A 15,063-nucleotide genomic window follows, 5' to 3' on the forward strand; every position below is an offset into this window, starting at 1 on the left:
TGCCACCGTATCTTAGCATATGACCTACCCGAGTTAAAAATCGACAAATTTGTTTGATAAAATATTCTATAATGTACATTCCTAAACTTATATACGTGCATATAACTGATAATGTATTTTGTGTTCCGTTGTTTTGTATACATTAGCTATATGTGAAATTGGAAATCTAGAAACTACAACGCCGAGAATTACGATTTATGTAATTATTATCTTTTAAATAAACACATATACAAACATAGCGCGTAATAAAAATTATATTCTAAAGGAATGGTGTCGCTTTCGTATCACTAATGAGCCATGGGTCGTGGGTTCTATCTCAACCCTTTTTGTCTTAGTTTTTCAAAACTGAGTTCTTACCACAGTGATTGCATGTGTAATTTTTACAAATTATTACATCGTTTGTTATAAGATGTTACTAAATTATTGATGTTTTACTACACATAAACAAGTTATTTAAAAGGAAATCAAAAAACGTGATTTTCAAGTTATATCTCAAACAGTTCTATTTAAAATTCTAAGTGATCTAAACTTCATACGTAACAGTTTTCTTAGTACATAATAAATGGCGCATGGCTTGAGCGTTGAATCTTGATAACTTAAGCAAGAAATGCGTACTCATTTTTAATTATAATACAGCACTAGCATTAAAACTCTCTGTAGACGGGAACACACAGTTTAAAGTTTTAAAAACCGACAAAAAATAGGAATATACTTTATTTCAAACCAAAAACTTTCATCAAAAAATATTCTGCTCACTAACAACTTGTTTGGGATCCCAGTTTTTCTGTGTTTTTTTTTAATGAAGACTTTTTTAGTGATTAACTACCTACCATGTTTATTGCCCTACAAAGCTTTGTAGTTGTATTACAGATACATATTGTTTCGATATCGCCAAACATATCTAAATGCAAACTTTATTTATTTATAGTAGACCATAATTTATATTCTTTTATATACATACATTAATTACCATTTTGGGATTGTGTCATTATTGAGTATTACAGTCTATGGAAGTCTCCAAATAGCGTTTTATATATTTTTATATACTGTATACATATTTACGTATAAAAAAGTTACGGCGCGATATTTAGCGAGATGCTTTTGTTCAGGAATCACTAATATTATTTTAAGTAAAAATTTATAACTGGCAATCACCAACAGCGAGGCTCTTCCTCAATTAAATATTAATGTAACAAGAAATTTGTAAAACTGTTTGTCCACTGCCTCACAGAAAGCAACTGGAGGGAATTATTTTTATTTAAATATTAAATTCAAACAGCTAATATACTAACACACACAACGTGATTGACCAAACATGGTCAATTGTTTGATTTATTTTTTGCCAAACTTATTGTACAAAAGCAAACAGGCAATGTAATAAGATGTAATAAATATATCATTAATTAACTATTCAGCCAAATACTATTAGAATATTTTTACTGTAATTTTTGTTTTGATACTATAAACATATTTACAACACAAAACGTAGAAACACCTTAACAGTCATCTGAAATTAAATTTAAACACAAGTTCTATTGTCTACTAACAAAACACCAAATTACAAAAACGTTAACCCACAGAACGAATCGGCGGATGATAAGTTAATTTAATACAATGTACACACAACTCTGAAGTTAATATTCAATCGGGGGGCACGGCAGTGCCCCCGCCAAGTCGAGCGCGAAGCAAACACTGACGTACCATCCTTTACTGGAACCATTTCGCCGCATTTTCAGGCCCCTATTTGAGAACCTCTGGATAAGACCAGAACGCAGAAATTTTCGTCATCCAGTAAGCTATAAGATCACATACTTAAAATTAAAAATTTCAAGTCTGTTGGTCATTTAGTTCCGAAGTTAAGCGAAAGCAAAGTTTCGCATTTATGACACTCATTCACTCACTCACTCATGATCATTAGAATAGAACTAGTACTTCCCATAAATTCAGAGAGCTGAAATTTGGTACAGAGTTAGGGTTTAATGGCCACATAAAGGGAAAACTATAAAAACTAGGATAATCGAAGATCAGGAGTACCTGGTGACCCTTATTTGAAAACACAAGAGCCCAACCAAACTATTAAAGATCGACATACCGCCTTTACAAAAAATATTCAACTTTGTTTGCCTCTTCTTTTGAAGTCAAAAATCGAAGATCTGAAGTATCTGATTAAGAACCCTCAGCTTGTCTCTGTATTAGAGATATGGTAATGCCCCCTTCTACTACTGGTACATAAAAAAATCGACAGTCATTGCAAAAATCCAGCGTAGTGGAACACATCTTCTAATTTAAACTAGCCTATTGCTTACCACTGCTGGGTGAATGCCTCCCCTTCTGCTTTTAATACGCATATAAATAAAATTAAAGGAAAACTCTGGATAAGACTAGACTGGCTTTTATACTTATACTTACAAGTTTACAAGAATAAATAGTCGAACGATTAACTTTATTCTACTCGAACATTACACAAATTAAATAAACAAATTACACTAAAATATTAAATAATTTCGCTCAAAATTTGGTCAAAAATATAAGTCATTGGACTAAGAGTGGCGGTGATACCCGCACACGTCGCTAGATGGCGCTGACTGTATTTTAAAACGCGCTTACGTATGTTTTTCCGATAACCTTATATTGCGAAGTAGCAACCGGCCGCGTTACAGTCGTTTACGACATTCTTTTACTGTGCTTGAAAACGTTTGCTAGGGTTTAGGAGGGATTATTTGCATTTCGTTGATTTCGCTTATTATTTCGTGAGGTTTGCTAAGGTTAATTAGCAGGTTGTTATTATAACAATTCGAAGATTTGAATAGGTTAGGAAATTTATGATTAGTGACGGATTACTGATTATTACTTAAATATTATATTTAAAAGTACTTTTAATTGAATACTTTATTTAATTGTTAGTTATTTAGTACTCTTAGTTTTCTAGGTTTAATTTACAGTTAGGCAGTACAGACTTCGAATCGCGTTCGTGTTTATAAGTAAGTACTTTTCTAGTAGGTATTCTAGGTTTAGTTTATTTAGGTAGATATTACTTTGTTTCGTTTAAAAATATCAATATAGCTGTATTTCAGTACTAGGTAGGTAATACCTTTGGTACAAAGTTCATTGATAATTAATTATATTGATACTTGTCTAATAATTAAGAGTTAACGTTTTGTTTATAGTTTGTATATATTGAGTAGGCTGAGTATAATATTATCTATGAGTTTTTTTATTAAGACAAAAGAAGTCTTAAAGATATAGGTTATTATTGTTTTAGTCTGAATATTATCGGTATTTATGATTTGTTGTCCATTAACTAAAGGTCGTTGAGTTTATTTGTGTTTGATTTCGCAAGATAATATCGTAAACAATGTCGATAATATTAGAAGACGACGATGAACTTAGTGGCTACCAAGTAGTTGGTATTCCCAAAGACGGGTCTTGTCTCTTCCATTCAATATATTTCTTGGTGTCAAATAAGAAAATCTAATAAAATAAATCAATATACCCACGTTTCTACAAAAAGAAGTGAAATCCCACCAAAAACATTCTGTAAAAAAATTAGCCAAGTCTAGATGGAGCTGCTCGTTTATCTCTAAAAAGTAATGAAATCTAGACAAAGTCGTGCCAAGTCTAAGGTTCCTTACTGCGATTTCTTTATTATTATAGTTAATGTTGTGTGACTTGGCCGTTGAACATTCTTTATACGTTAGTGGGTACAAGTCAATTGTGTTTACACGTAATGTTATATATGTTTGTTAAGCTAGATAATAGCTAGAGACCCGTGAATTTCGCGGATTCATTTCGTGTTATGCTAAAATTCAAATAATTATACCTTAATGCTGCTTCTGTCATTGGTTCTCTGTTAAACTGGAGGACTGAGGGCCAATTAGAGACCCTCACTCATAGAAATGTCGAATCACAGGCCACCCAGTCGAGACGACTCACAAGTCAACAGCCAATGAACAGTTGGCATTTGCCCGAGTGTGTAGAGGATATTAAAGTCTATCCTGGAGGTCAATGAATCCGCGAAATTCACGGGTATAATAATAGCCCATACTGGTATAGGGAATTGGACGCTAGTGCATCATTTTAGGCTGTTGTTGATTGTGCAACACATGCATTCAGCATTGACAATGCTGACTTCTGCTCTCTTATTTTTGGAGCGTCAAATCGACCACCGATCTAACATAAAATAGACGTACAGACGGACTTCTATCAATGATTAGAAGTCCGTCTGTACTGGAAATAATTTTTTATACTGTTTGTTTCAGGCTCGCATACACATAAGTATTATTGAAATACGCAGCTTTATCAAGCCAACAATTGACTGGTTATTGAATCAACGTTTTCCAAGTGGCAATTTTCCATCGTCAATGGGTAGCGGTTCTGGCGACAGATTGGTGCAATTGTGTCATGGAGCACCTGGTTTTGTATCCTTGTGTACCCTTCAACGGCCAAGTCACACAACATTAACTATAATAATAAAGAAATCGCAGTAAGGAACCTTAGACTTGGCACGACTTTGTCTAGATTTCATTACTTTTTAGAGATAAACAAGCAGCTCCATCGAGACTTGGCTAACTTTTTTACAGAATGTTTTTGGTGGGATACAATTTACATAAAACAACCCGAATATCAAATCAAATAATTAGAAGGGAAAATGTTTACAAAGAAGTGACTATTCAAGGTATCAGAATTAATCCCGGTAACATTTATATACATTTTATAATGCTACTTAAAAAAACCAATAATAACAAAAACATATTAACTCACAAAAAAATGGCAAATGCCTAACAGAGAAAACAAATTCCGATAGTAAAAATACTTTTAAAATATTATCACGTTATTTAGCATTTGCAATGTATAGGTATAGTGATTATTTGAGCTTCATGGTAATTTTTGATGACATACATATCTTGTATTGCCTACCAATAAAACTTGTTATTGCAAAAAACATGACAACATACAGAATAACATGGCAGATGCTTAGAAAAACATTTCACTACACTATTCACAAAATCATTGTAATCATTTGTTTGGCCTAAATATATCAATTATATCATATCCGAAATATCTATTACATACTCAAGCAATTACATACTCAATTAACTGTCAGAATATTATTTTTGATAAGGATTATTTCACAGCTTTGAAAAGTGGTAAAATTAATTCCCTTCAAATATGCAGTCAGTCAGCAAAATTTTACTGTTATTGAAACCTTTCTGCGCATTACCAGTAGGTTTCATATTAATCTGCAGAATTACACCAATATGGAAGCTATAACTAAATTTAGATATGAATGTTTCGTTAGAAATAATATGGCAATTTCCCCGACAAACATAGACTATATTATTTAAATGGATACAATCGTTACTAACAAACGTGTATATATATATATATATATCTTTATATATATATTTCTTGTGTGCGTGTGTATGTCACTGAACTCCTCCTAGACGGCTGGACCTATTTTGATGAAATTTTGTGTGTGAGTTCACGGGGATTCGAGGATGGTTTAGATTCACAATTGGATATTTTATCTAGATTCTGAGTTAAGAAAAACTAAAAAAAAAAAAAAACACGCTTTAAAAGCAAAAATTGCAACGCATTATTAGAAGCCATTAAGTTTTGCTAATGTAAGGAACTAAGTAGAGTAAGAAAAAAATAAAGATCCTGACAGTTTATAGCGTCGCCATATTTGTTTCAATTTTCAATACCCTTTTTGTATATTACAATTTAAATTGCAGAAAAAAAATCATGTTTCATAGCCACACAAATAGTGAGGATGGTTTAGATTCACAATTGGATATTTTATCTCGATTCTGAGTTAATAAAAACTAAAAAAACACGTTTTAAAAGCAAAAATTGCAACGCATTATTAGAAGCCATTAAGTTTTGCTATTGTAAGGAACTAAGTAGAGAGTAAGAAAAAAATAAAGATCCTGACAGTTTATAGTGTCGCCATATTTGTTTCAATTTTCAATACCCTTTTTGTATATTACAATTTAAATTGCAGAAAAAAATCATGTTTCATAGCCACACAAATAGTGAGTGTGTGTCATTTCTCTATGTCCACGAGGTCTCGCCGCGTCAATTTTCTCCTTGGAGCGAACCCGTCCGCTTAATTAAATAAACAGCTTTTATCGTTGAATGATTTCATGATTTATTTAATGAAAATATGCTCTCATAAAAAAATTAGTTAGATAGACATTCAATAGGTGTCTTTCTCTCACTCTCTCTCTCTCTCTCTCTCTCTCTCTCTCTCTCTCTGAAATGTATGTAGCTTGCTCGCGGGTCAGTAATGCAGACAATCTTTACATTCTAGCTCGAGACGGAAAAAACAGTAAATGTGGTTTACAAAGACATTTTATGAAGTGTCTTCCCGTCATTACATTTGAAAGTAGAAACATATTTACTCAAAATTTAGGTAGTAACATATTTTTATTGCAAAGACTGAAATAGAGGTGAGAAAAATTATCATTTGTGAACATAAGAAAACCACTACAACTGTATCAACTGTTATGTTATAATGTTTAAATTTCTAAATGGTGCAAGATAATACAAAATTCCATGCGGAAAAAGTCGTGGGCAACAGATACGTATAGTTATAGGTGTGGGGCTATGCATGCTGATTTCTTATATACTGCATGGATGCGAACATGTAAGAATAATCTATCTATCTTACTATAATCAAACAGTACTTTTTCTGTCTGTCTGTACGCGATTTTGATGAAATTTTGTGTGTGAGTTCACAGGGATTCGAGGATGGTTTAGATTCACAATTGGATATTTTATCTCGATTCTGAGTTAAGAAAAACTAAAAATACACGCTTTAAAAGCAAAAAAAAACTAAGCATTGTTGATAATTAGCCTCCATGGCAACGGGCTTTTGCATTGTTGTTGCCTTCTGCGTAACCATGGGAAAGGTTTTTGGTAACGGCAGTGGCGTGCCCAAGAGGAGGGGTATGTATAATGAGAAGATACAAAATGTCCAGCGTAGAAATACTTACCGCCATATCCATATCTCACAAAAAGTACATTTAGGCAGGACAATGTCTGTCGGGTTCGCTAGAAAGATATATAGAGAGATAGAGATATAAATAGAAAGATAGAGAGAGTTATAGAGATATACATAGAGAGATAGAGAATTAGAGAGATAAAGAGAGATGCTTAGTATATGTTTAAAAAATTACAAAAAAAAAAATTGATTGAGGCATTGCAACGCATGCCGGGCATTATCTAGTGTGTATATATATATATATATATATATATATATATATATATATATATAGGTGTGTGTGTGTGTTTGTGTGTGTGTATTTCTTGCTGCCACAATTTTTTATAATACACATACATAAAACAAAACAAAACGCATCAATATTTTTATCTTACATTAAACAATGGATGGCTGGCACCTAAAATAAACTTGTGTTCTCAACAGTTATACAAAATTAAAAACGAGTGTGAAATATACACACATACATATATGATAACTTAAGACATAAGAGAGAAGATTATTTAAATAAAAATATGAATATACGTTTTTTAAAACGGACTAAAAAGTATAAAATAATTTATCCAAGTCTCATACAGATTTATAACCCCATACAGATTCCTAACTCCACATATATTGTCCTGTAATATTGTGATTATGAAATTTTAAAATCTATGAAAATACTTGTAAGTCATGCCTGTCCACATAAAAATGAAAACAAATTACATTAATTTAATAAGTTAAAACAACTAAACACGTACTTCTAATGTAAAACTGCTTCTGGGCACATGAATAAACCTAGTCATTTTTAATATGATCTACTACCATGGGCCGTTAGCGAGGGGCAGGAATTGTCCCACCCCCCTCCCTAATATTTTAAAAATTGTTCCCCCGGACCCTCCTGTGCGCAGTATTCCATATTCTCCCACTCCCCAGATTAGGTTGGCCCCCCTAATTAATTTTTCCTAACGACGCTGGTGCCCACTACTGGAGGCACAGTTTGTTATGGTCTATAGCATAGGCGGATTTATGGGGTGTACCCTAGAAGGGTAAAATATTCACTGGATAATACGACTTATGCAGTAATACACAGGTATTATACTAGATACAGACTACCCGTGCACCCCCCCCCCCCCCCGCCCCCCAAAGGTCATTCCGATGAGCCCCCCCCCCCCCCCCCCCAAAAAAAAAAAGAAGGAATTCTTGGATCCGCCCCTGGTCTATAGTAAGGAACTATCCCGGCGTTTGCCTGGAGTTATTTCAGAAAATATTGTGGAATGGGCCTTAAAAGAAACACCGTAGCACCATGTGCCTAGTAAAAGGCAATAGGATTTACACATCAAGGTAGTCTAATTGGTAATTGATTTCAAACTTCAACAGTGTGGACAAAATGGAAATTAGTGCTATGTAATTATTACATTAAGTCATATGGTTTTTATTAAGTACATTCAAATTATCACACTATCCAGGAGCGAATATTAAAAAGGGGGGGGGGGGGCAAAATATTTGACTAGAGTAAGTTTGCATTGAAAGTCAATAGGTAAGAAAACTATGCTTATCCTAATTCCGTAATCATTACAATTTCCTTATATTGCTGTCAGTAATAAAATATAGCAGTTACAACCAACTCTATTTTAAATTAAGCATATCTTTTTTTTTAAATTCAACCTAAGATAAAATTTAAAGAAAGTAACTGACCAACCATTTTACATTATTTTGTGTAATCACTTACCGCTCATCTGCACATTCTTGGTACATTTCACATTCACCGGAATTAGATGCTGTAGAAACAGTTAATTGCACGAATTCGGAAGTAGATGCGGTAGGTGCGCACAATTTTGAATCGGAACCTTCACATTGTTGTGAAATATATATATTTTTTTAATTTTCGTTCTGCGTGAAATTTCTTTTTAATCCTCGCTTTCTTGTTGTTTTTTTGTTTTCTTATAAGGCCACAAATTTTTGTGGGGCCATTTGGAAACAAAATAAATTAAAATCTACTCAAACGCGGAAAAAAACCACTAGTTTGTGTTGCACACTGAGCGCCGCACGAGTGGAGCTACGGGCTGAGCTCGTATACCTGCTGCCTGCTGGCAGCGCGGCAACAGCGCGCGCCACGAGACCAGGCCGTGCCGAGCTGCGCTGGCTCCAGACGCGATAACACCAGACACCGCGGCGCCTCCAGTGCTGCGGGCTGCATCCGATATATTCTCAGAATGCCAGGCGCAAAAAATACATGCACTGCTTGCATCTTACAAATATGCTGCAATTTTATTACAATCCAGCATTGTGAAACATGATTAATAAAATAAAATCCAAACGCATTTCGTGCATGTTCTCATTTTCTTATAAGTATTACCATGACGTTTATATAGTCTAATGAAAAATGACTTAATTACATGCCTGCACACTTTTTTCGTAACAATTTATGAGCAATTTCATTTAATCCCTTCAATAGATTACTTAACATACTTCAGTTATACCAAATTTCATTGACATATCTTATCCCGTTTTAAAGATTTGTATAATGCAAAATTGAAAAAAACCAAACTTTGATAGGGATTTATTTAAAAACTATTTGCCTAAATAATATCAAATTTGCTACAATCGATGCTCTTCGCAGGATGAATAAATGTTACAAAGAAAAACAGAAAAATTATTTTGCGAGCAGCCCCCTTAAACAAATATTTTTTGCAAATGAATTCCGAGTAATTTTTCAGGGTGTCTAACAATCTGTAGTATCATGTTTGATGCGTAGTTGTTTTAGAAAGTCCCCATGTGAATAATTATGACCAGCTGATAAACTTACAAACTGAGTATAAAAGACTTTACCTGAGGATGTTGAGCAGAGTCTGTATGCAGGTGATGCTACACTGGACCGATGTCTGACTTTTCAGCAGAATGGATAGTGAAATGAGCTCCTTGCACGGTACAAAGTTCAACTGGAACACTATGAACTCCAGCAACTTGAAGAATTTCACCTGCAAGGAACCAACCACCAATCACACCCCTGGCAACACACACGAAATACAAATAGACTGTAGAGATGGAGGAGCCTCATTTTTAACACTCAAGTCCAGGCAAGCCCCGCTTTGAAGAAAAAGAAAGAGCTACAACCAAATATCTACATGAACTGCCAATAATTTCAAGCCATGATTAAAATACACAATAAACAAATGAAAATTCAATATTTTGTTACTTTTTAAACATGGCCCGAAAGTATTTCAAGTACTGGATTCAACATAAAATTGTGTTCTCTGTCAATATGTGATCACTAGGTAAAACAAACACCTGTTTCTTCTTCTTCTTCTTTTTTTTTTCTTTCTTTGTTTTCCTTTCCTTTCCCCAGTTACCAAAATATCCATATAAGCAGAAGAGAAAACTGCGCAGTCAGTATTGATTACCTATATTCTTATGTCTTTTCTACTCTATATTGGTGTCTGCCTTTTTATTAAACTAATGAGTGAATGTTCACAATGGGTGTATACGAGAGTAGCAGTGTCATGGAACAAACATGGACCTCAACTTGTACAGCACGCAGAGTGCACACTGATGCAGGTATGTATACTAGATGCCACATTGGTTCTAGATGCAATATTGGTTCGAAACATTCAAAAGTACAATACGTACTATTGTTAAGACATCTCACTCAAGTGCCAGTTTTTGTTTGCTTGCAAACGTAGATTAAAAAAAAAACACAATATCAGATGTGCATTTTTTTAATGCATGCAAACCTAATATTTTATCAAACACTTTTTTCTTATAGCATATGCAATCATGTGACAATTTTAAAGTAACAAGTCATATATGCATAAATTGGTGGAACTGAAATATTTGAGCATTGCAGCCAAGATAACATTTTTCAAGGTTGTATTTGTGTCGGTGAGGCAGGTTAAGAGCGGTATCTCCTAGCACTGTATCTCCTATAAGCACAAGGCTCTGAACTGGTGCGCAGTCTTCTCGTCGTACATAGGATAACTATGAAACTATAAAATTAGATGGTAAGAATCTTTACTGGGTGATTTATGTCTAAATATTATTCTGAAAACACACATTTAAGCCCTTCTCAGTTTTCTAAAAATAGAGTTTAAAAACTAAGTACGGAAACAGAACCACCCATCTGCCTTCAGCACATTCTTCAATGCTTTTGGTAAACTGACACCACTCGAATATAATGAGCAGTTTTCAAATAGCATGGTTGAAGCTCTGCACACCGCTTGTGTGCCTGGATAGCAGACCCCTTAACCAAGTTCTACTGAATCAGTATCACAGAAGTGATGTACAGAAGGTGATGGAATCAACCCACAGGCTGGCGAACAAGGGAGTGTGTCGAGTTACTCGCCAGGCCCTTGAGAGCGCTTCCGGGTACCTGGATCTCCTGTGGCTTGAGGTGTATCTTCTCGGCGAACTGCGAGAGCGTGTGCTGGCCCTCGAGGATGAAGTAGTTGGCATTGTCTGCGTGGTAGACGCTGGAGATGGCATCCAGGATGGTGCAGCACAGCACTGCCGAGTTGGACTTCAGGAACACTGACTGCAGCACTTGGAACGCCTGGATGTTGCGCACGCTCGCTCCTGGTTCCAAGTACACACTACACTGCTCACTCGAATCTTAACACTTCACTTTTCTTGTATTTATTCTTAATTAGTGGCAGTAATACAAAATTAAAAAATGTTATTTCTACATAATGTCTCATCACCGGTGATTAGTGTTCTGTTTACCTGGAACGAATTAGGGGGTTACTTTGAGGTGTATATGGCCAATTAGAACATAAATATTCCATTATTTAGTTTTCAAAGTGGTTTTTCTGTGCTAATACTACAGTAGAATCCCGCCGATGCGACCCCCCTCTGATGCGTCCATTCCGTTTATACGACCGTTTTTTGAGAAACCGTGATAAATTTGAGCAGAGAAAGTCGAAAATTTGAGTAAAATCGGCTGAAAAACAAGTCTGTTACACTTTGTTGGGCGCTATGTGTTCACGTTTATCTTGGCGAGCGCTGTACTGTAAGCAGGCAGGCATACAAAAGACTGCTAAAAATAGATACCACCCCTCTAGACTGTCCACGCTAGCCAATACCGGTAATCTGCGCGCATCACCTGATAGCATCTACGCGCGCGTCTATTGCCGTCCCGGTCCCGTGCCTTTGTCTTGCAACTGGTTAGTGTGATCTTGCCAGCTGCATCTCAGGTGTCACTGGACACACAAAGCTGTGTTCACTGTGTTAACGATGTCGCCAGGTGTTTGGTTCTCGGCTATTTTTCTATAACATAACTGACTTCGCACATGCACAGATAAACAAAAAAAAAATGCGTGGAATTATGCTATACACCTCGGACTCGCATATCCCAAACAATGCGTTCCGATAAATACTCGTGCTACGTGAATTCGCGTCACGCGAGTTCAGCTATGCTAGCCGGCTGGTGGTTATTTTCGTTCAAAACGTGGCGAAGGAACTTGTGTGGATCAGGTAGAAAACATTCGGCTATAAACAAAAGATATAAGAACAATGATATCCTGAAATGCTGTGACATGTTTTTCCGGAAACCGTGAGGGGTCGCATCAGCGGGATTCTACTGTATACAGCAAAACCCCTTATTTGCACTTTTCATGGGGACAAAGTAAAAAAGTGTAAAAAGCGGGAAAGTGTAAATAAAGGGAAAAGTATAAAAAGGAGTACAGTTTACCTTATTTAGAATTTTTTTCCTTTTGTTTAATAGCACATACTACAATGCAGGTACAAACACACTAACAACAAATTTTACTTTAGTATTTAATCAATTATTAATTTACCACATTTGACAAAAATAAAAAAAGAATGAAAGCCAAAATGTTTTTCTGATTACTTCCTAAAAAATAAATTTGAAATTTTCTTCTGCTTGCTTTTTAGGCTGTTCAAGGAGATTATTTGCCTCTCCAAATTATAAATACAGTTGCAACCGGCAGGGTTTATAACAAATACGGGCTACATACACATTGCTCACAGTAAAAAAATTTTTAAGAAAAGGCCGCAAATTGATGAATATTTACCGTCAATAGCGCGCCAAACGCGGAGAAAGGTCATTGTACTCGGTCAGCTGCTGTAACGACGCGGCGGCGCATGCGCACTCTATGCTCCGCCCAGACTCATGACGCCATCAGCCGCCAACCAATAGATGCGAGCTTAGCGGAAAAAAATATAAGCTCCACCTCCCGTGTACCAATTTTATCCAGTTCTAATACCAGTTTATTGGTATACGCACCAGTTTTCTCGCTGCCGTGACATGTTCAAGTTTACGTTTATCATGATGTCTTGATACCAATAATTAATTATTTACGATCCCCAGAAATGATTGGTTAGTTTAAAAAATATGGCGTCAACTGTACAATACTTCCCAAATTATAAAAGACGTATAAAACAGTTACCAAGACACCGCTCATTTTATCTTGTGAAGTTTATGTCTCGTACCAGTATTTCGGCTAAGTTGTGACATAAATACAGTATCAGAACTTACAAGCAGCCATGTTTGTACATTCATGAGTTTACGTTTTTCCCTCGTGCATTTTAGATTGTCTCCTGCTATAATTACTCGTACTTTTACACGCCTAGGCTTAAATTATTACATGTTTAGAAATAAAAGCAACTTTTCATGTTATAAAATATGTATATTTTGCTATTTAAAATGTTCATTGCCTACTAGCTCCACGGTATTTTCTGGTTGTTTATGGTTGTTACGTGACGTAAATAGCGGGATTGATTCGATTTTTGAGACGTAATTCGCGGGAAAGTATTGTATTGGACTATATGGGAACCAAACGGGACCTGAAGAATATAGTGCAAATAACGGGAAAACGTAAATAACGGTAACGTAAATAAGGGGTTTCGCTGTATGAATAGCACTCTAAAATACATAAATAACACACTTTTTTCTTTCATTTTAAATTTTTTATTATTGTAACTTCCAACAACATATTATAAACTAAAAATTAAATGCAACCAAGAAATTATTACAAACAAGTAACATCTTTATATATATATATATATATATATGAGAAAACAAGTCGCCCCATGAAAACCATGGTCATGTCTACCATGTTTCCCACTTGCAAAAAAACTCTGTTTAACCTGGTTGGAAATTGAACTCGGACAGCCCAGGTTGAAGGCGAATGGCTTTGTAACGGTGTTACAAGGCCATGCGGTGCTCAATTGGGTAATGGTCTTACTAGCGATGTTGAAAGGCGAGGATAGCCTAGTGTAAGCATTGCCTAATGTAAGTTGGGCGGCGACACAGCTGTCCAAAAAAGAATTGCACAGCAATTGGTGTGTGATATCATACCTGCAGGGTAGTACACATACAGTCGCACAACAGTCATCGGCAAGCAGAATCCACTCAGACATCAGACCAGACAGCAGTCATAGGACTGCAAGAGACTCAAAACGGACTATAGTTAGACCTTGAGCAGACTCTGTACAGAACACTCACCAGACTGAAACTCTACAAGACAGAATGTCACCTACAGCGAGTATCAAGTACCAGTCAGTGAGACCTGGAAAATGGTAGATGACGCCGGACTCAGAGGGCGAGTGGAGAATTACTCGCTGGTATGACCCAGCCAACAGGGCAGTGCCGTCCGACCAACGAAGGGAGACCAGCACCACACGATGGAAGCGAGTAGAGGAATACCTGGGCCTTGCAGCTCGGAGCTAATAGCGTCTCGACTAGTGCCCACTTGCTACGCCTGCTGTATGCGAGTCCCCATTAGGGTGAGCAGCTAGATGCGAGTCACAACACGACACCAACCAAGCAGGCAAGTGAGTCTGCCAGGTCCACCATTCAGCACTATTATGTCCTGGGGAAGACGTTACTAGACGACAGTCAGTCGGAGGAACGCAGGGTACCAGTTCCGAAGTCGGAGCTGGGAAAGGAGTACTCGGCCGGGACAAGGAGGCCCTGAGTAAGTCACCCGAGACCGGAGGAAGTAGTAGCTGTTTCGACCTCAGAAGTGGTGAGCGTCCACACTAGAGCGGCAAGGAGAGGCACAGAGAGTCAAGCGGAAGCAGTGAGTTCCCGTCCCAATTCACAGAAATACTGCAGCAGGGGA

General features: G+C 36.2%; 1 protein-coding gene across 3 annotated transcripts in view; it reads right to left on the reverse strand.

Annotated features, from left to right (window-relative positions):
* Positions 1-15,063, reverse strand: part of LOC134533263 (WD repeat and FYVE domain-containing protein 3) — a 264,565-nt gene that overhangs the window by 216,122 nt on the left and 33,380 nt on the right. For all 3 annotated transcript variants that reach the window (XM_063370699.1, XM_063370702.1, XM_063370701.1), the window contains exons 8-9: positions 11,352-11,554; positions 9,815-9,963 (exon numbers count right to left, since the gene is read on the reverse strand). In XM_063370699.1, coding sequence (XP_063226769.1) covers positions 9,815-9,963; positions 11,352-11,554 — 352 coding nt within the window. The remainder of the gene's footprint in view (positions 1-9,814; positions 9,964-11,351; positions 11,555-15,063) is intronic.

The sequence above is a fragment of the Bacillus rossius genome, chromosome 6 (assembly GCF_032445375.1).
Source record: "Bacillus rossius redtenbacheri isolate Brsri chromosome 6, Brsri_v3, whole genome shotgun sequence".
NCBI lineage: Eukaryota > Metazoa > Arthropoda > Insecta > Phasmatodea > Bacillidae > Bacillus > Bacillus rossius.